Source organism: Trichoplusia ni, chromosome 14 (assembly GCF_003590095.1).
Source record: "Trichoplusia ni isolate ovarian cell line Hi5 chromosome 14, tn1, whole genome shotgun sequence".
Classification (NCBI taxonomy): Eukaryota; Metazoa; Arthropoda; class Insecta; order Lepidoptera; family Noctuidae; genus Trichoplusia; species Trichoplusia ni.
In genome coordinates, this window is record NC_039491.1 from 685,310 (window position 1) to 712,050 (window position 26,741).

Consider the following 26,741-nt stretch of genomic DNA (forward strand, 5'->3'; position numbering starts at 1 on the left):
ATACTAGTCCATTACCAAGTCCAAGATCGAGATCAATTAGTCATAAAATGGCTTTGTAAGCAGACTTGTTAATTAAAGGTATCGTTTCTATTGCACTTGCCGAGTGAGTCAACTCAGTCGTAATTTATCGGTTGACAAACAATTAATCTTTGATCAGTGACGAGCTGTCTGATATTTAGAGAGATGACTGCGATCCCTTAATGTAATATTTTTGCAGTTGTGAGAAAGAGATGCCGCTCTATGCCTTGTATTGCCGCTGTCACTGTTCCACATCTGTAATGATATAACTTAAGACGTGATGGTAGGCCCTCAGATGATACCATGATAGTCAATAAAGTCGTGTTCAATGATTTCATGGTGTCGTCTTCCCCTTTATTTGTTTACAAGGTACAGTCACTCTGAGCTAAAATTAGACGTTGAGACAAGAAAGTTATTTACTGTTTATTTGTTAGGTACGGAAAACTTTGACGGGGAATCCTTTGTTTCACACATGGGTGAGTTGGACTTAAGGATAGTTTATTATGAAACTAGCCTTTTCTCGCGATTTTGTTGCCAGAAAAATATTGATGGGATTAAATTACTAAATACAAAAAATTTAAGTTGGGAGTTTAACGAACGTCAGGTAAAAATAAAAAGTTTGAAATATAAGGCACATAGAGATGATGTCAAAGGTTCCAAATTGAGTGTACACGTTTCACAGATGACTCAAATATATTCCGCCTGTCATTATTACTTATGTATTGCCGTGCTATGTAAATACATACCTACATGATACCAAATGGACAGAGTTACTCACCTCTAAATGGCCAGAACTAAGTAATCGTGAATTGAAAAAACCCAGAGTGAGTGTAGGTTTTTTGCATACTTGTATATTTTATGCATTACCGGCTTCTATCTACGGATTCTCCCGCATCTTTGAATGCAGGATCCCAAATTTTATCAAAATCGGTCGCTTCGTTTCCTGCTAAAAACGTGACATACACTAAATTATTTTGAATTTATAATTAATTGATTAATTTGTTTAAAAAACAACATATTAGGGTCAGGATTTTTTAAATAGCTCAATGACATTTAACTATATTTATGCGAGTCATAATTATTTTAAAGGTATCAAGTAAATTAATCCAGGACATAATTTCGAAGAATTTATAGATTGTAAATGAGTTAACTACTCCTAAATTATTGTTTTTAGTTAATTAAAGCTTTAAAGTTAAACATATTTTTGAAATAAAATTTAATGGACCTTAATTAATTTAGACTTATATAAGAGGACAGCAAGTTTTCGTTTAAATATTGTATTACTTTTACGAGGAAAATTTTATGACATACCCATTAAATGTACATACATACCTGCTTCTATTTTGCTTTATATAAAACCTTCTTGCATCGAACCTTTTTGCCAAAAGATAGAAACACTGCTTACCAATTAATAAATAGTGATGCTCCATCCAGGGTAGAGAGCCAGCCTGTAAATGGAATTATGGGATGCAGTAAATTGAATTGAATTAATTAATCTAAATGTATTTAAAGATTAAAAATGAGTGCTTCAATATCTTAAAGGATTTGGATATTTAATCAGGTTAAAAATATTTAAGATTATTTCACAAGATTAATGTTTATCCTTTTAAAAGGAACCTTCTACGCGTGCCAATTCGCCGCTACAGATACTCGTACTATTTATAAACATTACTCGGAAGGTTCATAATCTTTACAGTGTTCGAAGAATGTTAATTCTTTCATGTTTCTAGTAACATCTAGCGCTGATTTGATTGAGATCGATCAGACAATAGGTCATTAGTCTCTCATATGCCATTTCGTGGTGTAGTCATGGCTAAGCGAAGTGCTCTAAAGACGTTTGTGGGATGTATTTATGCCTCCGAAACACATTTGTGTACCACAAAGGATATTTTATTTAAATATTCAATCAGGTATGTATTTTTATTGATGATTTTCTATTATCTTTGATGGGTCAAACTTGATTTACGAATAAACGTAAAAAATGAATGAACATGTGTTTTAGTTTATTCGTAAATATTTAAATATTTTTGTGTCGAAACAAACTTTAATTGCATTAGCAGATAAGATTGGTCTTCGCCTTGTTGAACTTTGTTTTTAAACTGCCTTCTCTTAAGTTTTTTTAGATACCCCCAAATTGTTATAATTATTTTAATGGCTCTTTAATCAGTATCAGGGTAGTTGTGATGGTTGCTAGGTACGCGGTGTGGTACGCGGATATCCGTGGTCGGGCACGCGCGCGGGTGTCGGCGGGCGCGCGGCGGTGGTGGCTGGGCGGCCGCAAGGGATGCAGGCTCGGTGGTGCTCGCGCTCGGCCGGGTGCCAGCCGGCTCTCAGTGTCGCTCAGATCGCGGCGCGCGGTGGTCGTGCGTCGAGCGCGTGTGGAGTGATGTCTGCGAGATGAGGCTGTCGCTGGTGCTACTGTGGCTGGGCGCGGCGGCGGCTTGCGGCCCGAGCCGCGGCTACACCCGCCGTCAGGGCGCGCGCCGCATCACCCCCCTGGTCTTCGGCCAGCACGACCCGAACATTAGTGAGAACAAGAATACCGCCAGTGGACCCCCTGAGGGTCGCATCACCAGAGATGACGAGAGGTTTAAAGACTTAGTGCCGAATTATAATCCGGACATCGACTTTAGGGACGATGAGGGCACGGGTGCCGATCGCCTCATGACGCAGGTGAGTGCTTCACGATTTCCCTTCAATTTTCCGATAAAATTCAGTACGAGCAGTAGGAAGTAGTTCGATGCCGTCGGACGGTGCACAGGTTCGGGAACTTTGGGTTCGGATGTTTAATGGGGAGTGCGATAGTATGCGGCCCGTTATAGACGTTGGAAGTTGTCTTGCAAAACAATGGATTTCATGAAGTGTCCGCTGTTTTGAAAACAGCTCCTTAGTGCGCGGGCAGGGACAATCGCCGGTGTAAACATTACGCGCGTGGAACAATGGGAACAAATTGCGGGCGTTACGGTAGCTTCGTAGCGAGTGTTCCGATTGTAGTACTGCAATTACGCAGGCATTGTCAACAAATATTTTGACTCTGTGACTAATGGATGAATGATGAATTCTTTACAATATTGATGCCAGTTTCGGTGAATATATGGCTGTCATAAAATTTGGTGTCGAAGGCATTCAGTATCGCGCGTTGTCATTCACGACGCTTTGTATCGTTATAAAGACAACTTACGGGAAACATTTTGTTGAGGGTTGGTACATTGTACTGTATTTTGGGTTACTGCAATATTACGCATGAGAACAATGACCGATTTGTTTTCATTTGACTAGCATTGATGATTTGATTAAATACGCACTGTGTGATATCTTAAAACTGGCTTAAACGCGTTGCGTTGTCATTGTTTTCGATTTTCAAATTACAGTAAAATACAAACGGCCAGTCAATGCGCACTTTTTTCCTCTGTTTATTGTATGAGTTCTACTTTTAAACAGCACAAAAATGTATCCGTGATCACTACGTATACGTGAAGAGTTTAAATTGTTTACAATTGAATGTTTATAGAACTGGCAACACCTTGTAATTATGTCGACGGAATTATTTGATAGTATTTTCGATGACGCATTATTATTAAATTTAAACTGGCTATAAATATGAATCGGTGGTGTGGTATTTGAAAATATTGATTAAAACACTAGAATCGGAAGTTTCACGTTTTAGATTGCGGAAAAAAGTAAAAATACATTCAAAAGGAATGCGGGGTCTTTATACGGTAATATAGTTTGACGTAAAGTGGTAAGGACCCATTCATGATGTTTCGGTCGTAATGTGTCGTTCAAGTGACCTATGAGGCGTGTCTATTCCGCTTGGGCCCACGTGTGGTCATAAAAATGGGCTTAAATTGCAGTAGTGTGACTGTAGCTGTGTACCTGTAGTAGTTTGCTTGTCGCCGGCAAACAACATAGTAACCTATTTCCTCGCTTGACTCACTTGAAAGATAAGGAAATCGTTTAATCTGCGCTTTTCTTTTGTTTCGAAATAAATCATAATTTAACGGACTTGTAATTCGTTTTCTATTTCACCTAAGCATTTAAACATCGAATTGTTTCATGAAATGTATGAATTAAACTGCAAGTGGCCAGTAAGAAATTTGCAATAAAAAATGTATCATTTTTTTAACTATAGCACCAAAAAGTTTGTGTTGCAATAAAAAAAAGAATATATTATCTTTACTTGGCCAAATCTGGTGCGTGCAAAATGTACATAGAGGCTTCAAATGCCTTATATACTATTAACTTAGCCTTTTTAATAGTTTGCATGAGTAATTGACAATCTCGATTAGCAAATAAGTCGGACATGCGTATAGTCAAAGAGACCGCCCGGGACAGTAAAGTACTCAAGAGAAGTAAATAAATAGAAATACGTATGTATGTGTTTATTTAATACATTAAGTGCCTATTTTCCTCCATCGATTTCGTCTAAGCGGATTTTTTTGACGAAATATATAATTAAAATTCGAAAATATTTTAAAATTATTTTTTTATTGTTGAAGTTGCTTAAGTAAATAATCTGTTGATTTAACTTGTAATTTTAAACTAAGAGCAGAGATAAATTTAAAGAAGCAAAAACAGAATTCGTGTAAATTCATCAAGAATTTGTTCTGTTTGTGGATAGATTCATTCATATTTGTAGTGTAGTTTTCACAGAATGGATTTACAAACAACTCAGGCATGTAAACAAACTAGTTTTACACCCTCGAAAAATGCAAAAGTATCCTGGTTACCTTGCGAGTGTATTATCTTAGAATAGAATATTATTTATTGATCACCATCTAATGAAATCAGAGAAAATAATGACCTGAAGTTTAAGGGTGCAATGGCGGTCTTATCTTCCAGACAATCTTCGCATGGACAGGAAAGATAGACATATAGAGGTAGGCGACTGATCCACTATTTTAACTACATACTTTGGTCTACAGGTTAATTAAATAACCAATATATTTTAGTATTCACATACATATTCAGATGTGGATGAGGAGGCTACTTAGGTATTAGGTATCTAGTATCCGTACCTGTTATTTACTTATTGAAGAAATACTAATATACATAAACGCTAATCTCTAGTAGCAATATGATTTTTACAGTACCGTTAATATAACTGTAAAATACTCGGTTCGGTTTACCTTCTTTTTAGGGCTGTCCACGAACATCAGAAAGTGATGTGACATCTAGCTTAATTTTTATTAATTGGTAATTTTTGTTTAATTGCTTCTAGTTATTAAAATATTTTTATTTTATCATTTAACAGGGATTTTGCCTATGTAAGAGTATTCGTTTAAATAAGAAAATATAATATTTCGTGTTGTCTGATAATTATAATTAAACAAGCAAAATGTATTTTTTATGCTCAAATGAAAATGGATTGTTGCGTTTTTTTAACTTCACATTACTTATATACTATTGCAAATTAAAGATCATAATAATATCTACCTTAACTATTACTTACTTCGATTTAAAGTATATGAATGATAGTTATAAATATTGGAGTATATACTAGCATGTATTACAGTAGTTTACGAGCATGTTTTCAGTAAATACATTATATATCGTGTCGATGCCATGGACAGTCACGACTCGCATGTAACATTATGTACTAAGTACTGTTGGACACTAAACAGTTTACTCTATTAAATATTCACGTACAAGATAATCCAGCAGTAGAAAATACCTGAACAAAAATGTAAAAAATGCATAATTTTATCTATCTAGACTAGATACATATCTATACTTCAAAAAGTCATAAATTTGGTAATTGCAGAAATATAATTAAAACAAAAAACAGCATTTTAAACAAAAAAGAAATACTTAATGAAAACGCCAAACTTTTCTATGAGGAGAAAATGCAAGCGTTTAGAAAAAAAATAAAAAATTTTGAACTTATTTAAGAAACCATTATAGTAACAAAATACCTCTTTACTAAATGCCAGTCAAAATCTATTGATTTTTGACCTTATTTTGAAGAAAAGTACATTACTTGAAGCAGCAACTTTTACTATAAACATATAACGACACTAGAGGTGTGAAAACCATAATTGACTTGTTATATTTAATTAACACCTTTTGTTTATACAACCATAAACTATTAGTTACAAGTTTACTTAAACTAAATACGAAAATCGGTCACTTGCAATTTGTTAACATCACAATGCTTACTGTAAAACAAGTCAATTTTTGAACGCCGAAAAACCCTTAGCATTTACTATTTTTTAACCTACTACAAAAGGAGTAGCTGCTCAAATCGGCCGCGTTATCTGTTATGAAGGTTATAATAATATATCACAAAATTTTAATAAACAAGAGGAATAAGTTTTTTTTTCGAATTAATTTACGAAGTAGAACTTTTAGGATGCCAAATTACAATGGACAGCACTCAGATTCGCTCACCCTTAACCGCTTCCTAAATGCTTTTGCTGTGAGAGAAGAACCGGCGAAATAAACTCTCTAGCAGTACGCTGTCTTTTCGGTTACAATATGAAATTTTATCAATAGAATAATCATCAATTGTTTCTACAGTTATTGCAAGCAGGATTCTTACCATAAAGTAAAATCGCTTAGATTAAAATTATTGCAGTTTTTTTAAAGAAACGCCCCTCTACGCCATGTTAGTCTTACCTTTAGAGGGGTTGTCTTATTTCGCTTCTTTATTCAATTTCTGGACATTGATATAAATACTTTGGGTATAAGACTCTTTGACTAGTCAGAGGGCAAAAGCCTCATATCATAAAAGCAAGTGAACATTGATCAACAACAATTGCTCACAGCAGGGTAGCGTTTGATTGAAAAAACTTTCCTAACCGTTCATGGGAAAATAGAAAAAATATCCTCCGAAAATACTGTTAATAGAGATTGGATTCGCGTGCCAAGATAATTAGGGTTCTGTACCCAAAGGGCAAAAATGGAATCGCTAAGACTCCGCTTTATATCCGCCCGTCTGTCACCATCGTCATAGCCAGTCAGTATAAATTTTCACAAATATTTTTACTGATATTTTTGGTGCCGCAACAACAATCTCATATCGATAACACAATTTAAAAAAAAAACGATCGACGTTTAAGCAAGTACAAATTTAGAATTTGTTTTTCCCTAGCCCTATTTGTACCAAACCCTCACTAACACGAGTCCAACTCGCACTTGACCGGTTTTTCCAATCTTTCAGTCAATCTATGGGTAGGTCGACCTCGGCCTAATGGCTCGTCAAATAAGAGAGCATGTTGACAAACAAATTCACCATTCGATATACAGTTACTCGTACAATGTGGGTCAGCGATGTGACACTCCACATTAAAAGGTCATTTCATCAAGTTTCCATACATCATGTATGTATTCACATGGTAAATGGTAATGTACAAAGTTGTAAAGGTGGTAACAAATGCTCGCCCTGAACGCGGTAAAATATTACATTTGCATTTTTGTGTGTTGCTTTTATTTTGTGTATGGTAAAAATGTTCTGTTCTAAGATAGTGCGCACACTAAATTCGGATTAAGTTTAAGAATGATATAGTTAAACACTAGATTTTCTTCTTTCTTCCAAAAGTATTTTTTTTTCAGTAGTTCTAATTTAATACAAATAAATACAGTTTCGGACATTGGCAGTGGCATTCTCTATCAGTTTTTATTTTTTGTTAAATTGGTTTGAAAAACGTCGAAAAATCACTCCAGAATCGCATTACATTTGTTTTCTTCGCTTCGATTACTTAAATGCTAAAACTCAGCTGATATGATCTGCACATCGTACATTTATGTCAGTACTGGTTAGCTAAGTGAATATATGTAAATTACATAACACATGGAATTACATACCCGCGGGAACTCTACATAAGGTACAGATTGGTAGTCTGACGTTTTTAAATATAAGTACAATAAGTTCAAACGTAAGACTTCTATTCCAAAAGTCGTTTACAAGGAATGATTTTGCACTTTTTATCGGCATACAAAAAATATAGTAATTGTACAAAGTGCGAGACAGGAAGGACTAGTAACAACATATGATTAAGTCGACTAGTGACGTACGAGTGGCCGAACGAACGTAAAACAAAATTCGTTATGACATGTTTATCGGATCTGCTATTTCTGAACAGTTTGATGCAATGTCAATCGATGGTAATTAGGACGTAGTCGAGTTGATTTAATGTTTCAGACAAGGTGTTTACAATCAGGGCCCGGCGCAAACTCAATTCGGTTTAACGTCATCACTCATAATTCAGGCTCAGTCAACCCAAATCCTGAAATAGTGTTTAAGTGTTCAAGGATAGTTTTGACGGCTATTTGTAAATACCAGTTTGAGCCGCGAATTGATTGGAGGTAATGTTTTAATGGGCGTAGTATCTTTGGGTAGAATCCAGTTATATGCAGATAATAATCGGAGAAGGAATGTACGGAGCCGGGGCGCATGCGCGCGAGTGTGCGTGAAGAAAGGCCGGCGCGAATCCGGCGTCGGTGATGTTATGTGGTCGCGCGCGCCGCCGCCGCGGGCAGCACATAGCCCGCGCCGAGCTCAGCAGCCTTGCATTCGTAAAAATCTTCAAACCGGTTCGATGCGCCTCCATTACTTTCTTTCTGCCTCCACCGAGCCTCCCATTTAACTCGGGCCCACTTTTTATCAGGAATCGGTATCTCCGTCTAATAGTATTATTTATTTCTCATAAATAAGAGGGAATATAAGTAAAGTTAATGCGCACGGGAAGCGGTACATTACATGCCAGATGCTTCACAGATAAATGCGTTATGCTATGCCCTGGCCGTCGCTCGTTGTGTTGCGTAACGTGCTTGGTGACAGCTCGGGATTTATGCTACAGCTTCCACGGCTAGTATCTTTATTTACAAACAATTGCTCAAATTTACATCATCGCTGCAGTGAAATATTAAATCAAACGCAACTACGCTTTATGAACTTTGTCTGAGTAAGTAGATATCTATTTTGTTGGCTGCAGATTCAGTGGCCGTACATCATCGGTATTTGTGTGTGGAGTCGTCTGTAATATTATCTCATAAACTCGAAGCATGCGCAGAGACATACGAGCCAGTGTTCCCGTGTAACCAGCGTCCAGCGATAGACTGGTAGGCTAGCTTGCTAACCGCAGGATAGGCTCGGGACCACTGCGCTCGCTAACCTCCGATTCCAATCGGAATTACTTACCATTTTATGTAAGTTTTTATTTAATATTTTATATCCCTGGACGCGAATACGGCTGGAAGGCGGGAGGGGTGCGGCGGGGCGCGGGGGTAGAGGGACATAAATATCTCGGTGATTTATGGGCAAGGCGGTCGCGGGATAGGTCAGCATTATTCAATTTCGTATTTGAGGCTCGAGTTACAATGAGCTTTTACTGCGGTGCGCGCGCGCAGATAGCGCAGCAATCCGCCCGACACACTCACGTTTGTTATCTACTTTTTAAACCCTATTGTAATCCGGAGATTAGCCTCGTGTTTGACATTCTCTCAAATAACGAAAACATTAATTAACACGCCGTCTCCCATGTTTGTAGAACTGTTAAGAATTAACCTTAATTTTTAAAAGCACGTTCTCCAACTAAGAGGTAATTAAGTAGGTATGTAAATAGATGGGTAAATCAAATAAACGTTTTATATGACGGCACTGTATACTTAGTTAATTATCGATTGTTAATATTGATTTAATTTCATTGCCTGATACGCTAAAGTGGTTTAATTTGTTAGCAGCAAAGACACCGCCGTCCAAATTAGATATTTTCGGCTTATTAGTGCAGGACAAAAAACGGAACGAGACCCCGAACGCTTTGTGAATAATTGACCATAATCAAATTAATCCTAAAATTCAACGGTGGGTTTACAACGTTGTAAAATGTTATAAAGACCTCCTAACTGCCGCGATATAGCGCCGACTTATCAACGCCGCGCTATCTACACCCGACAATAAGAAACTGTTCCCAGATATCAAAATACAAATGTATATTCTAGACCTCATTATCTTATAATAAAACTCTCCTCTATTTTTGTAATAAAAATGTTTAAACATTATTTTTTTATGTTGTTTCTACGATTTTAAAGTACGTAGGTACTTGAAGGCTGGTCGATTTAAAAAAAAGACGATAAAAAAGGGTGGAGGAATTTCATTTTTATATGAATTTAATTTTTGAAAAAAATCATCTTAGAGCAATGTTATGTCCTTATTATTTAATACATTTTTTTATATATTATAATATTATTTTTTTAGTTTTTTTTAAACCATAGTTATTAGTATGCAAAATGATTACAGTATAGTAAACATTTATTAGGAGTGGTTCTCATCTAAATCACATCTGGCGAGCTATAAAAATTAATAAAATAAACATTTCATGAGAAACTCCTTGGTCTTTGGTAAACGAAGGCGCTATACGAAAATCGGACGCGCTTACCGCAAAATTGCTTTTTTATGAGCCCATATTAAAATATTTGTATTTATTGAAACGCGAATTACAACATTTTTCGGATGAATCTGCGTTCTTAATTTGAATTTGAAAGGGAGAATTGAGCAACACTGGCCTTCTGCATACTGCATAGTCATACAGCCCAAACAATAGAGTTGTAAATAAAATAAAAATGACAACATTCAATATCACGTGTAATATTGGTGATATTAATTTATTTACTATTGTGGCCGCAACCGTCTGAGGTACGAGAGGCTCCTTGTAGACACACCTTAGTTCCATTCATCTAATCGATTCTACAGAAATTACTTCTTCGAAATGTGAAATCGGATATTCTATTCGATTCGCAATTACTTACATGCATAATATGTTATTAATGCAATGTCCTTATTTATTGTGTTTGCGAGTACCGGGTGTAATATTTATCGTGTGTTGTAATAAAGGCCGTGTTGGTATAATGCATACTGGCTACCGAGTTTATTTTTTCTTTATCATTAGATTTATTATGTACACATTGCAATCTTGGAACTGGCCAGTCATAAAATTAAAAGGGAGATAATGTGGCTGTTTTAAAAATAATGGGATTTAAAATTTTAGAATGTTTTAAAAACTTTGCTCATTATTTTTTTAATTGTGTATGCTGCATTCGTGTAGTTTGCCATACTGCCAGTAGCGTTTAAAGCATAGTTAAGTCTTTTTCCACGATTAATTGTTAGTTTGAAGTGTCGTCGAGACATAAATAATTGTACAAACAAATAGGAACAATGGACCGTATGTTATAGAATGCGCCCTCCGCCGGTACATAAAGTAAATGATAATTGTTCACGTGGTAGCCCTCACCGTTCGCAAGTTGTCGGCGGACACTTGTTCAAACACACGCCAAACTCAAGAGATAGGTCTTTGAACCTCGGCCGTGTTTGCGGTTTGTTTTATATAGTTGCTTCTTAAGGTGGCGATAAATTAACGATTTGCATTTCTCTCACAAACGTAAACAGTCGTGATGTATGTAAACACAAGTGTGCTAATACCTTAACATAAATCAGACGTTTAGTGAGCTGCACAATGTATAAGTAGTTGGGGCTTGTTCGCTAGGTAAACACGTCCCGGTGGCTTGTGACGCAATCAGGAGAGACGATCGTCATTTATTATTAAGAAACATTAAATTACTAAAAAAATACCTCATACGAATTAGTTGTTCGGTATACATTGCCAGTCTTTAATTAAAAAACTATAAAATGTTGTTTAAAGACGGCAATGGAAAGGAATCAAAGCCCTGTGAACAGACATGCATAAATACTGTTTACAACTTCGTATTACAAGCATCTAAAGCTGAGTTCTGGCCTAAGCAGTTGCAAAGTAATAGAAACATTAAACATAGTTTACGCAGTAATACAAATTATTTATTGCTCGCTGGAAGTTGGCGAGTGTTAATTTATTCCGTTAACTAACTGAATGTTCAGACGCCAGACAAACATAACATTTGTAACGTAAAGTTAGTATTTGAACTAGGTTTTACGTAACATGTAACTGTGGATGGATTAGAAGGCTTTTTAATTTCGATAGCTGTCTAAACTTTACCAAAGCATTACGATTTTTTATTTTTGTTCTTTTTAATCTCTATTTTGTTAAAATTTAGCCAAAACAAGATTGTATGACGATCTAAATCTCTTAATCACTGTTCGAAAAATGTCCAAAAGACTAGATTTTTTTGCAATTCATCTTAAGTTGTTGCAAAGTAATAACATAAGTTACTTAATAATAAAATAGAAAGTAATTTAAAACTATAAATCCATTACAACAGACACAAATAATAGAAACTCAGATGGGAATAGCTCGTAGCTAAAGAATGCTTTGTTGACTTACCTTTTATATTTTTTATACTTCGTCTAAAAGAAAAGAAAACTGAGTGGGTCGCAAAAAGCGTTCCCCACTGTTTGCTTGCGTCTCGTGTGTCTGTCTGTGTGTCTGTGTGTGTGTTGGTTTGTTTTAATTACTGCTGCAAATATTTGTTCACCAGCTGTTTGTCATCTTAGTGTTATCTGTCAAACCTCAGTCAATGTTAAGAGGCACGGGCTATGTTGAAGCCTTAGATAGAAATGTCAGTGTTATGATTGTGCCGTCATGTTGATCTTGGATTTAATTATTTAATATTGAAGTCGTTTGTCACCAACTGGAAGTTTTATGTAACACTCCTTTGTAATTTAGTTGGACTAGTGATTTTGAATGTGCTTTTTGAAATCCGCGTGTTATTGCTAAACTCATTTATCAAAAAGACCACATTATTTCAATTTCCTTTAAAAAAAATTAACACAAACAACTCTAAAACTTAACTCCAGATTCAAAACCAAAAAAAATACAGGTGACCTAAATACAGCATAATATAATAATATTCAATCATTGAATAATACCCAAAAGCTTACATGAAGACAGAAAACAAAACACTACCAGTTCTCAATAAAATAATAGACTCGTTGCATCAATATATTTCATCATCTTTGATGTTGAATGTATGCAAGTCTTGGAGATTTATCCTCTAACCATTACAGTGTGTGAGAAATTAGTTTTCACAAGTAGTTCCGTATTACAACTATGTTGAAACATTGGATCCCTGAAATCATTTATGATTGTTTAGCTTCGTTTGAATTGATCGAAGGAGATCGTAAATCCAAGGGATTTTAGGCAATGTAGTGAAATGGGGCATTGTTAAAAATAAACTAGATGCAGTTAACCGTGGTTTGCAGATGTTGTAGATAGATTTGTTAAATAGGTAACATTTATCGTAGTAGGTACAATTGTAAAAAAATCACTTGTCTTAGGGGCCTAAGGGGGTCTAACACACCGGTACCGATGAACGAATGGTGTTTAAACTATTTCGAGATGGATGTCTCTCCGTAAGATACTAGTGTTAAATTAATGCCTGAAACCCTAGACAGAAACAAAAGAAGCTTGTCATATTTAGCAATAAAAATCCTTACTTTAGTGATTACTTTACTTAAGTAGTCGACAAATAAGTTTTGATAAGGGGGCCCTGAAAATAACGAACCGTTGCGAAAATAATCAGTCAACGTGTGACTAAATACGGAAATAGGTTCCACTTAAACTAATATTACAGCAATGTGAAATACCAGTACGTAATGTTATGACATCGACGGACGAAACAAAAAACAATCGGTATTGTTTCAGCCCGTTTCGGTTTGTTTATGTAACATTCTTGGTATAATATCGCAATGTTTGAACTCTAAAGTGCAATCCGTTTTGAGCTTATCGATGGCTTTCGATGATTTATTGCAATCCCTTCCCTGGTTTTATAAGACGTTTTGATATATGGACTATGAAAACTTACGTGGAGGTGATTCAACCGGATGATACATCACTTATGAATTAACCATGACGATAGCAAGATAAACTATTCGTTTCTAGAAATCTCCCATTTCCTCATTTGAAAATCTTTTACCCGTAAGTCGTTCTCATTTCTGATTGGATGCAGAATGCTGTTCAACTTTTGTTTTTATTGCCTGACCTTTACGTTCGAATGTTCGGGCGTGATTCTAGACGCAGTCTTATGTACTCGACAAATTAGTTGCGGATATAATTACCGGGCGAGTCAATAATGATAGACAACGATTAATGTGCTTAAATTTCGAGTTAAAAATGGTTCGTAAATGTTTAAGTGGCCGTAAACATCAGGCTGGGCTTGGACTCGGCGTGGCGACCAGCACTTAAATCTTACACCCAATAAAAGTGCACGTTGGTCTCGCACAGCCCCGTAATTGGTCCTGCCGTACGATTACACTCACAAGCGCGAGCGCAAGCGATCAGCACGGACAATACATTTACGACTCTCATTGGTCTCATTTAATGACGTGTGACAAGTACATGGAACGAACAATGACCATGTAATTGTGATTTTTACAATGTACAAAAGTTTTTGGTATCAGAAACACGAGTTATGGGTGTTCCCAAACATTATTGTTTTGATTTAATTGAAATATTTTCTGCCAATGTGTTCGGTGGGGTTTGATGTGGCTCGGTAAATGATTGATTGTCGCCTCGGTAACTGTACCGTGTCGTAAACAAAAGACGCACGAAATTCCATGGTCTGTAACGACGCACGCTAGAAGGTTCTTTTCAAATCGTTCTCATCTCAATTTTTTATGAGTTTGTTTTATCGCTTCTTAGTTTTTAATACGAACCGAACTTTCCATATACATCGGGCGTCATGTATTTAAACTATGCGAGTACATTATATTACATAGGTATAAGTTGCTCTAAGAGAATCCTGAAACAGTAGTGGAATGTGGTAAAACCAGCCATCAAAGGGACTAAAAAAGAAACAAATTATTTATGGCTAATCAAAAAATGTAAAACGGTATTAAGTGGTGATTGCGGTGATAAAACCGATGGTCGTTGAGAGCTAGATCGCGACGCGCGCATGTCTGCCGGCCGACCGGCGCAGGCGCCGCGGGGCGCACGCCCCCCCTCCCCGGATCCCCAACCGCCATCACTTTTATTTATATTTATTTACCTTCCCTTCATTCAACGAGGGCCGCCCTTTCGGCCCTTTTTGTCGTACCGTAATACGCCCGATACAAATATTGTGAAAGAGCCTGCGGTTTGGGTAAATTTATTGTGCTACGATTTGATGTAGCACCGATGACGCCCGCATTCTGAAAAGGACCGCTTTAAATGTGTTCGGTGAAGTTAATGATAAAAACTGAATACACCGACAAGTCCGACAACTGTTAGATTTATGCCTACAGAAAAGCGTTAATTGTGCAGGCAGAAATATTTATCACTTGGGATTTAGTCTAGATCGTAGAAAAAGAAACAATTTAGTCAACAATCGTCACATTTTTTAGGACCCGCTCTAAGTGCAATTTCTTGTACAAACACGAAATCTCTTAATGTTCTTGTTTTTAAATTAATTTGATTCGACTAAAGCGAGAGATCTAAATTCCTTACATTCGTAGCATTAAAATCTATACCATTAGTAACTACTCTCATAACTTATAGTAAATGACACCTCCCACTAATATCAGTAGTATTTTTTATTTCTATATTACTAGAAAACAATGCAAAGATAAATCACTACAAATTGTTTGAACTAAAGATGAAATCTCGTGTCCATCTGCGACGCGGCGACGTTCACGTGCATCAGTTATCTATCATGATAAATGGCGTATTTATTTATCCGACGAGCCTAAATAGCTATGGTAATATTGGTCCTACAACAGCACAAAAGGTAACAAAACACAAAAGTTGAAAAAGGCAAACCGCACTATTTACAAAGTGGCTAGCGAGGACCACACAACCACAATCGTACCGCGCGTGCGACTCCGCCGCTTCACAGCAACAAAAAATCCTTCCCAGCATAGATCTTTTTCGGTTATACATCTCGCATTTTGGTGGTGTGATTTGTGACGTTCGGAAATGTTAATGGCACGTCCTGTTGATTTCCTTTTGCGGTCCTATTATTCAACTCCTAAACCTAATATCGGAGCTCCAAGTAGTTCAACACTCGACAAGTTTAAATTCTAGAAGCTTAAAGAATAAATTGTTATAGGAAGTGGTACTAGGCGCGCAGAATCTGTTAGGAACGCAAATCGGTTGCGTCGGTTTTGTTTACGGGATGGTTGCGGCGCATTCGTTGACGGACGATGAACAGAGCCGGCCAGTCTTTGACACCGGTACGGCACTACCGCCGCTCCAACACTGCTTAAACTATTTTTAGACTCATTTTTGGATGCTCATAAGTATTGTTTCCTTATTTACGTTGGATTTATAATTTTATCGTCGACCCACTTTTTAAGTAATCGGCCACTTGATAGGGATAATAAACACGCGTTTATATTTAACCGCATAAATTGTTGTAAGCAAACTTTAACAAAGTTCTCTAGGCATCGTATTATTAAATAGTTTTAAAACTCTGCTATAGAGTATTAATTATAGTAGGTTAGCCAAGCCTTCGGGCTGGATCTCAAGCCCTAGAGGCGGCTATTGAGATTGAACAGCACACGGAAAGTGCTCAGATGCATGTACCCACCGTTCTTATTACTCTGTGGCGTTAACCCGGTTCTTCGTTAATGTCTGCAGTGGAAACTCTTAACGGAACAAATACTTTTATTCAATCTAGTCGAGAGTGTTTAAGTTTCAACAATCTGTACATATTCAGGAAACTTATGAAGCATATGAAGCTTTCAAATTACATGAAAATATGACTGATTAGGTTATGAATAGAACTCTTGCACAACTTAAGTGGCAGGGACACTCACAAGAGCCGTAAACTGACGAATATCGATTTGTCTGTAATAAAACGACTATTATCGATTTGCCCAACTTAAGCAGCCTGCTAAAATTAACACTGTACCGTTTGTAGTTAGTAGTCAGATTAACCTAAGAGAATAGTAAAGCTTTTGTTTTTATTGTTAGGTCAAACGGAAACGACAAAGGAAAAAAAGTTGTTCGTCTATCTAGCGGCCGCGATTGTTCGTTCATTCGTTCTCTCATTACCAGACATTACATTTTCAGATACACGTTACGTTATTAGATACCTTCACACATGCACACAGGCACACATGCGCTACTTTAGGGCACATCTAATTGAACGTAGGCGCGGCGGCGGCGGCCTAACCTAATTTACATTAATGCAAACGAGGAGCATTGTTCAGGTGTGAAACGCCAGTGTCAACACACCGTCTCTACTCAAATAGTTTATTAGCTCCACCCAGCGCTGTGCTGGCCGACAAACGCCGTGACGCGAGTACCAGCCCTCGGAGGACACGCATACTTAACGCTTAAATATGACTATTCAAGACGCAGCATAACTAATATACATACCACACAACTAAATACATGCACAAAAATGTTAAATATTTGACGTGAGAAAGTATTTGTTCCGATTGCTTATAAACGCTTTTAATGTTTTGAGAGAACTACGAAATTATTGTTCAGCTATTGCAGTTTAGTGAGAAATTGTATAATTAAATACAAATTATACATTATTGTTTTACTAGAAATTGTTTATTGTTTAATTTTTCTACCTAACATCTAAACTATGACGATTCCACAAAGTGCACTAACGATTTTACGACCGCTTTACATCTGCTTTATAGGACCGTTTAAGAGACGATTTAACGCCTATAAATGGTTTTTGATTGTATGCGACAAATTGTGATGGTCAGGGAGTGGTGAGGTCGATGACTGCTTGTTGCGGTCAGCTGAAATACAAGAAGATGGTGGTGAGCTCGCGAGCGCGGCGCGGGCGTCGGCGCGGCGGTACCGCACGTCCAGCCGAGCGCGCTGTGGTCAAGCTGCCCCGCTGTCATCTTGCCAATACACACTTTGGCACATATACACACTTTTTTCATAATCAAACATCTGCCAATATAGAAAAAAATCTTTCAACGTGTACCTAGTAAAATTCACGATAAACCGATTCGGTTTATTCTAGTGATTGCTGCCAAAAAGCTGAATTTGTTAATCCGTTTTTTGCTCAAGACTTTAGTAACATCTTTTACACAAAAATCGTCGTAAATCGAAGTCGTCTGCAGTTAAATTCGATCCCTTAGTACCGGTACAGTGAAAGTAGCGGGATATTGTCTTGATACCGCCGGAGAGAAGGTTTTAAATGACAACAAACAAGCAACCGCGGTAATAAGTCCTAAAGAGCATGCTTATGCAAATGACGTCCAGGCAACAGGTTATTATCTAACTGGTCCACTTGTAATAACATATCTACGTCAGATTTACAACTGTAAACAATTTACAACTACACTAAAATGTGTGAAAATTAAGAAGCCATTTAAAAGCCCATTCTGTTCATTGTTCAATAAGCCCTAAAGCGAGACCCAATATATTTTTAACAATGCAAGTAAAATAATCAGATGGCAACGTCTTGCATAAAATGACGTCACTTAGGAGACAATGGTCGATCATAAATTATAGTGACAATCTGCCACATCGGAAATTAATCTCGCCATGTCGAGTGTCATGTTATATCTCAGTGGTCCGTCCGTAATAACATATAAAAAATTACCGATTGAGACCTCGTCGGAAGGTAAAGTGCATTCTTGTGTTACTTGCTTCAACTCAATTCGCGGGAATGTGCGAATGTGAGTGAGCGTCAGTTGTTATTGTAATCCCGTCAGAGTACTAACATCTCGCCTGTGAATCATGCTTTTGTCTAAACAAGAAATTATCCTTACCAATTATGTATCAGCCGTATAGCTAAGTAGTTTTTATACAGCCATAGCTAGAGGATTAGCAAAAAAAAACATGCACCCGTCCACTTTCACTGTCTACGGTTTGACGTAACAATTTAAATGAGGAATATGGAAATTCGAATTCAGAATGTCATTGATTCATGTCAAAGTCATGATGCCGTTAGTATGTAGGTGTGTGAAGCTTTGGATAGCATTAAATTAATAAAACATTTGTGGCCAATAGCAAACAAGTTGGGTATTTAAAAAGTTAATTTATGATTTATGTGAAATAAATCTACGGCTTTGGATATTTATATTTTGTCACATATTGCGTAGAATAGTAGTGCGTGAGAACTTTTCTCAAATATATTTTATTGGTTTAAATCTATCAAAGTTTGTTCTTTTGCGTTTTATACGAGGTTAAGTAGGTTTACAGCTGGTTTAAGTATTATAATAATATACTTTTGGCCTTAAAAGCTTTTGCTTATAAAAGGAAGGTAACAAGCCACAAAAGTGCTATAAAATGGAAATATGAAAATATATCTTATGTTTTGTCAATTATCAGTTGTATTATAAACTACATAGATTAATTAAAAACTTGGTATTAAATAGTTATATCTCATTAATGTGGTACAAATGTGCTGTATCCCTCGGCGGCCGTGAACGCACGCAGCTCGCGGTCGAGTTCAAGGCAAATAGACACGACTAGAATGTTTCATAAACCATAGATTATTTTATTTATCGCTGGCCAGAAAAATAATTAAACATAAAAAAATGACAGTCTGTTGTTTATATTTTGTCAAAACTTAGGCCCAATAAAAAAAAATCGTTTAGTATGTAAGGGCCAACAGTGTTTTGTTTTTTGTCATAATTGGTACTAATACATGTATTTCAGGATGTTGAATCCATAGTCAAACTATCGCTTAAAGTCCTCTTACGTAAAAACTGTTCTTGGAAAATAAGCTTCTCGAAATGATGTGTGTATATTGTCTTTACTGACTAGTGACTACGTAATTGAAATCTTCGGAATAGTTACCGGTACTAGGCGTGAATCACGTGCTCCTAATTCCAGGAATGTTAAACATTCGTCCTATATTTCCGAACCACGTCTGTTGTTTACACTCGCCTCGGAAAATGTGTTTCCTGCAGTTTTCATTTGAAACGCCAATTGGTGTATCGAGACTCGGCGGAATGTATTAAAAACTCAATTATCATAAAATCATTCAATTTCAGTTTTAACATTTTCGTTTGTTGTTAAAATGGCTTCACGAGCATGTAATTGGTTTTCTTTATGCGTTTGTTGTTTATATGGGAAGGCATTGATGCGAATGTGCACTGCCTTTGCTTTTATGATTCGCTCCCGCGAAGCAAATGTTCGGAAACGAGCAATCACAATAAACTATTAGTACCTACCTAGAACGTATTTAGTAAGTACATGAAATTGTCTATAAATGTTTAGTTAAACCGTTAGACAATGTAGCGAAAGAAAGCTTTTAGATCTGATACTTTGTTGGAGAAGAAATTGCCGGGTTATGAAGAATATTCGTTTTAATCTAAAGAGGATTGCGTCTCTCATTTATTAAGATTAGCTGCCACGTTCGAATCACTATTCATATTTATTGATCTCTTAATACGAAAAACAAATGACGAAGGCTCATATATTGTTACCGCTTTTCCACAACATGCTTATAAATGACCAGCACTAAACTACTCATTACATGAACTTGTGCATAAATATTGAAACTACCGCTTTCAAACATTCGCAAACATTCGATGTCAAGTGAAATGAAAATATCTCGTACATTATAGTTCGTATGTACATTAACCTATGACACGCGTATAAATCGCCTCTGAGTGGGCAGCTTACCGTGACTGTATTGATATAAGTGCGCGTTTGACATAACGCTTATTTACCGACTACCGTGCAATAGAAAGCCATTCGTATTGTAACGCTTTTGTGTTCATAGGTTCGCGGTCGGCGCATATACAGCCTCAACCGCATGCGATTTGTTCTCACGCAGTTTGTATTCCTCTCCCACTCACTCCTATATAAATTCACTTTGCTCTCTTTCACATTTTGATATTCAAGCCTTGCCCTTTTTTTGATACAACATTATTTACATTTACTGTTCTCGAGCTTCAAGTATCAATGTCCTCATCTGAGGAATTCCTGTTGGTATAATTGGAAGTTACGACCATAAATTGGATGAAATTGATTCAACATGACGTATTTAATTTTGATTTACCTTGAAATGGTTATGATTATGCCTAAAGATTTGTAACGCAATACTCTGAATCATGAATGCTATGGTTTTTTCTTGTTCTGTTGTTGTATTTAGGTAAGCGGAGCCGACGTTATTTGGTCTAGCGACGATTGTCCGCGGCGGAACAATGCTTGGCTCGTTCGCGATTAATAAACTAATGGGTATAATTGTGACCGCGGCGGTACGGTCGCGTCATTATTTTGACTATGAACGATCGGCTTCGTGCCTCCGATAAGGCACACTCGCCTCTCAGTCGTGATTGTGTTTTATTGTTATTGAAACTGTCGCGGGAAAGTTGAACTTCCTTCTTTGCAAATGATAACATCAATTCATAAGGCATGGTACTGTTTTCAATGCCTTTTAAACTCACGTATAGGTCAAAAGAAAAGAAAGAAAATAAATAAAAAATCATATTACACAATCAGATACCACGATGTATAAATTTTTACAAGCATAAGTACTAAGCCTTGTCCTAATACAACAATAAAACATAATGTCTGGTAGGTAGTGTAAAACCTTAATTTCTGAGCAAAATATACGAAACCGAGATAAACATGTGCGGATGCTTACTCAATGAGACGTAAATACAGAGTTATTGGTCATTGTTTTAATACTACGGCCGAGCACCGGCCATAACTATTAAAATGCGCGATGCGTTGACCTGAAATAAACTTACAGATATCTGGCCATGTCCGAAGTAGTAGGTAGTGTGGTAGTGTAGGTACCTAACAGCATTTATTACCCGCGATTGACTCTGATACACTATGTAGTAGGCCCTCGAGACGTCTTGAAGTAAATCGGTCCCTAATACATATTTTAAAACACATTTGTGATCACATAAATTTAAAAATTAAGGTTTTACGGTTTGATATTTTGTAAGCGGGTTTTATTAAGGCTGCGTAATGTTGTTGTTTCTGTAATGTGATCTTTTTGATATAACCTCTTTTGGCGGAGTTGTGTGAAAGGATAAAAATTGGTTATTTGTTTGAATATGAGGTGATGGCGAGACTAGCTTGATTCCTTCACGTAAAACTGGTCCCCGTTAGTCATAGACTGGACTGTAATAAGCCATTTTAAATAATAAAGTATAAATTTTATAAAATATCAATATTAATCTACAGGTAAACATAACACACCTTAATTATTATCTAAATACGTGTTAAAATATCAGCAATAAAACGTTCTTTGTGCCACAAAAACATGACAACATTATTCCAACCTTTGAACGTTGGAACTAAATTAGCTTTAGGTAATTAGCACTCTCGTAAATGGTTACATAACCATCATTATTCTATACCCTATGTGACTCTTGCAAGTAAGATTTTGCAATAGTTTGGTAATTTAGCAAAATAACAGAGTTAGCGAAACGACACATGATGCTACGTATGACTTTATGAAAAGATGATGTAAATGAATGGAAATTTAGCATACTTTAAAGCACTTTATAGCTCAGTATTCAATATTGTTTGGACGACATTCGTTTTGGACGTCATATTTATTTACCACGAAGAAAAACTAGCTTATTTTGATCATGCAAGACGAATAACTTTAAAAGTATTCTATTTTCGCATAGGTACTAATTCCCAAAATTATTTATTAGACAATGTTTATCTGTCCACCGAATATATATATATAAAAATAATGTTTAATCAGCATTTAACTTCGCTAAAAAATGTACACCAAACATCACAACTCAAGAATATCTAACGCTACACCGCACAACATTATTGCTAACAATATTTTAAGTTATCTCGAAGGTTTACAAAGACGAGGCGACATCAAACAAAACAATACGTATTTTCTAACAACAATTATTTGTACGCGCTATTCACTGACCACCGCACTGTGGGCAGGAGATAATTTACTATGGACCTAACCTGTGCTCCTCTCCACATTGTTTCAATCTTACTGTGTTTTAAATACATTCATGTGTCTATGATTCTATTGTGGTGTATCTATTTGTTTTTTATTACTATAGTTGTAACTACCGAACGACTTTGTCATGATGGAAAATTATAAAATACGTTGTTTTAGTTTGGCTTAATGATTACGTAGAAGGTAAATGAAATGCTGTGGAAAAGTTTTATTGCTTTTAAGTAAAGGTATTTTATGAAGATAAACTAAGAAATTTAAATATCAATATCAAGTTTATTTACACAAAGATGAAAAGGGTCTTAAAATCAAAAGGCGTGGTTGAATTAAATTTGAAATCGCAGAATTATCTCGGTCGGTTTGTAAGCGCAGTGCTTGGTGGCAATAAATTATCGTGTCGGAACACAAAAGATGGCATTGTGAAGTCGACACGGCGACGTCTGATAACGATCACACTCCGGCGCGCGCGCACCTCGCCATCACCACACCGACACTGCGCTACTATTCGCCAGATCTTTGAAACGACATTTATTAATTAACCCTAGTTATATTAAATCATGACACACAATATAAAAGTTGTTTACTAAGTGAATCTGAGTCCGAAAACTCTTTATTGCCTCTCTTCATACATGACGTACCATCGCATAATTCTGACATAAAAAGTAAAACAAACAGTAATTTTCATCATTTCCAACGCACAAACAAGCATATAAAACAAAAAGATAGAAAAATAACTCCTTAGTCTCGAATACATTGAACATTAATGTGATCATGAAAAAGTTAATGGTGAATGTTTGATTTATCACGAGGTTGAGTCGGCTCGGTCCGCGGGCGGCGCGGCGCGGGCGCGACGCGGGCGCGCGGCGGTTGCTGGCTGTTCTTGGCGACACGCTTTTGTGTTCGGCTGTTCGTTTTATGTCCAATTAATTTAAATAATAGCTGCCTCCCGACCTACCTGGCTGCGACTACCGCGACCCGTCTGTCGCATGTCGTCACGACAACCGTCACACGCTCTGCATTACTTTCCTGTCAGTTCACTTTGATACTTGATACGATAGCTTGATGATCATCATTAGTTGATAAACATAATAAAACTTCAACATATTTTTGATATAATCGACAGCTCCGTATCGTCCTCAAACAAGTTTTTCTCAAAGCTCCAAAATTAAGATAGGCCGGCCGTAGAGTAGTAAATTTTTCTTGTGGGGCTAGATGAGGCTGTTGTTATTCATATATGCAGTCCATTATGACCCTAAATAGTTATAAAGCGCTCTAGACTTTCGAATTAGCATGTCTTAAAAGTGAATTGATCGCTCACAAGCCTCTCATTGTGTTCCTCTAAGGGGGACATTTGTCTACTATTATTATTTTGGGGCCGGTTTTTTCATGTACCTGCCTACATGGCGCCTAACTATTCATATTCAAATTAGTGTTTCTTGTTGGGTAATTTTTAACATTTATTTACAATTGTGTAATCCGATCACTTCGAAGATAAATTGAATGAGCCTGTGTAAGTGAGACAAATTGATGCCCTTCGTACTACAATCGGGCGTTAATAATGATATTGGTTCCAATAGTGCTAAAGGGGTCCTGAGGTTTTATTTGGTGATTTGGAGCACAAATATTTTTTGTTAAATGTCGAAATTATTAATTTGATCCATATTCGTCATTTGGTATTAAGACTGAGGTGTTAATGTATATTTGATGGAGCTCGGGGTTAGATGTGACGTGGCCGTTTCCGCTGGCTGCCGGTCCGACGCGGCTCCGGCTCCGGTCCGGTTCCGGAGCGGGTCAGGCAGCTTATTCATTAACGCACAGTTCCTCCCACTGACGTCGGTCATTTTACTTTATTTATGGCCGCCTCGAGGTGAGACCCCAATTTCGCATGCGCCCGTGGCTTGATAATTATACCCTAGTCGCGGCTGAAAAAGGTCGCGGTTTTATATTGAATATGAATAACTCCCATGATACCCTTGGAAACTATATACCTGACGATTGATGTAAGCTCATTTTATATACAGGTTGTAGTCTAATTTGTAATGTAAATATGCTACGCTGAGGTCATGTCTGGCCTAAAATCAATCTTCAAACTAATTTTAATACCTAATTGCGGTCTTTTAACATCTTTCAGTCTTTGTTAGTTAAGTCTTTTCCACTAAACCGTATGTTTTAATATTTTCCAAATTGAAGTCTTACAGCTTTATTCTTTTTCCAATATTTTCGTTTTAATAATAGTATTTGATACATGTATTCGAAATATTAAATTTGAACGTATTAGAAGTTTAACATGTTAGCAATTATGTCGCAACCTAGTCGACTAGGGCGCCTGGGTCTAGCTTACATAAATTACTCATTTTTCAACACTTCTCACCTGTTTATTACGAAGGTAAATTATAACCCGTTTAACATATATGCATATTTTTTTATTTCAATAACGCCTGTGCCTCTCAGGTAATCGTTTATCGCAATACATGAATACTAAGCATCCTATTTATTGCCGCCAATAAAGTCTAACTCAATGGGCATGGGAACTTGATCGAATTCGTATTTTAAACTTATTTTTCTTTTTGGTTTAATGATACTTTTTTTAAACCTATACGTCCAGTATTTTGCTCTGCTCACATTACGGGGAGCGTTATTGGCGAGGTTGTTATTCTCAATAATGTAGGTTTGCGAACTCTTTAGCACTACAAGTCTTTTAAAAGTGATCTGAATAAGCACACCAGTCTTTAAAATGTCCCACTACTGGTTTAAAGCACACAATCAGGGTTGGTCACTTACAAATTTTAATATTCGGTTTCCTCACTACGTTTTCTTTCACATTATGTCTCTCGCCTTTTCCTTTTAATTTTATTGCATTTAATGAACAGTGAAAGCTGGTTCACAGATTGAAATCCATTAGCATAATCTATTCAATAGCTTTTGCCCTTTAATTAGCTATACTTAATTAAAACAATGAAGTCGGAGTCACGTACTGAGCTTTATCTTATTATAAATTGTTAATGGCGTTAAGGGCCCGAATATAGAAACAAAATATCGCATTGTTGAAGTAGGAATGTAGGAACTAAAAGTTTAAGAAATGTTACGGTAGTAAAAAGAAACAAAAACTGTCCTGGTTTTAAGCTTTTAAAAGTCGGGTAAAGCTAAGTAAATTATAATTTGCAAATATTATCTAAATTAAAGGTTTGGCTAGTCTTGTGAAATTTACTTTTAAATTTTTATTACCGTTTTGCAGAAGCTGAAAAGCTAGGAAGCTTGAAACTTTTCCGTTTACACATATCTGAAGATTTTATCTACGTATTGAGATCAAACTTTCAAACTCTGTTAGTTTTGAGTTAACTCTTGACACTGTAAAAACCCAGATTACACTAAAAGAAGTCACGTAGTCATCCATGCTAACATGTTTTCGATAAAATGTATGTTACCTACTTAGTTTAATATAAGGCTGCTAGAAAATCGAGGTTGCGAAAACCGAAGTCTGGGCACGAGGTGTCAACTAACCTCTGTCCGATGTCAAAGTTATTAGCAAGTTTTTGTGGCCCACCCTCTTCTGTAAATGCAAGGTTAACACACATTTTATCTAAATAATATGCCTACTAAAAATGTGTGAGGAGTTTTTAAACGTATTTAAAAAAAAATAGAAGTTGATAAAATTGGTTTTTGTTTATCAAATTTTGAAAAGTTTAATCTTTCTTTATTAATATAAATACACCTATAATAAATCAATTACTGTTATAAACAATGAAATTCAAATAAAATCTACTAATCCAGCCAAAGCATTCAAAATGTATCAACAAACATTCAAAGAATATCTTAAAAAACGCACACTATGGATAAACAGAGGAGCATAAAAACCTCTGTAGATAAGAACAAATGCAACAAATATATCTCCTGATGCACAACGCACAAGCACGAATTTATTAGAGATATCGAAGGAACAAACTCGAGAGGTAGATGATGTGGTGGCAAAAAGCTCTCTCATGTCCGCGATGTCG

The 26,741-nt window shown here is 36.4% G+C and overlaps 1 protein-coding gene across 1 annotated transcript in view; it reads left to right on the top strand.

The window, feature by feature from the left end:
* Positions 1–2,202: 2,202 nt before the first annotated feature.
* Positions 2,203–26,741, top strand: part of LOC113500797 (desert hedgehog protein) — a gene marked incomplete at its 5' end in the record, with an annotated part of 43,835 nt that continues 19,296 nt past the window's right edge. The window contains one exon of the mRNA XM_026881697.1: positions 2,203–2,691. Coding sequence (XP_026737498.1) covers positions 2,203–2,691 — 489 coding nt within the window. The remainder of the gene's footprint in view (positions 2,692–26,741) is intronic.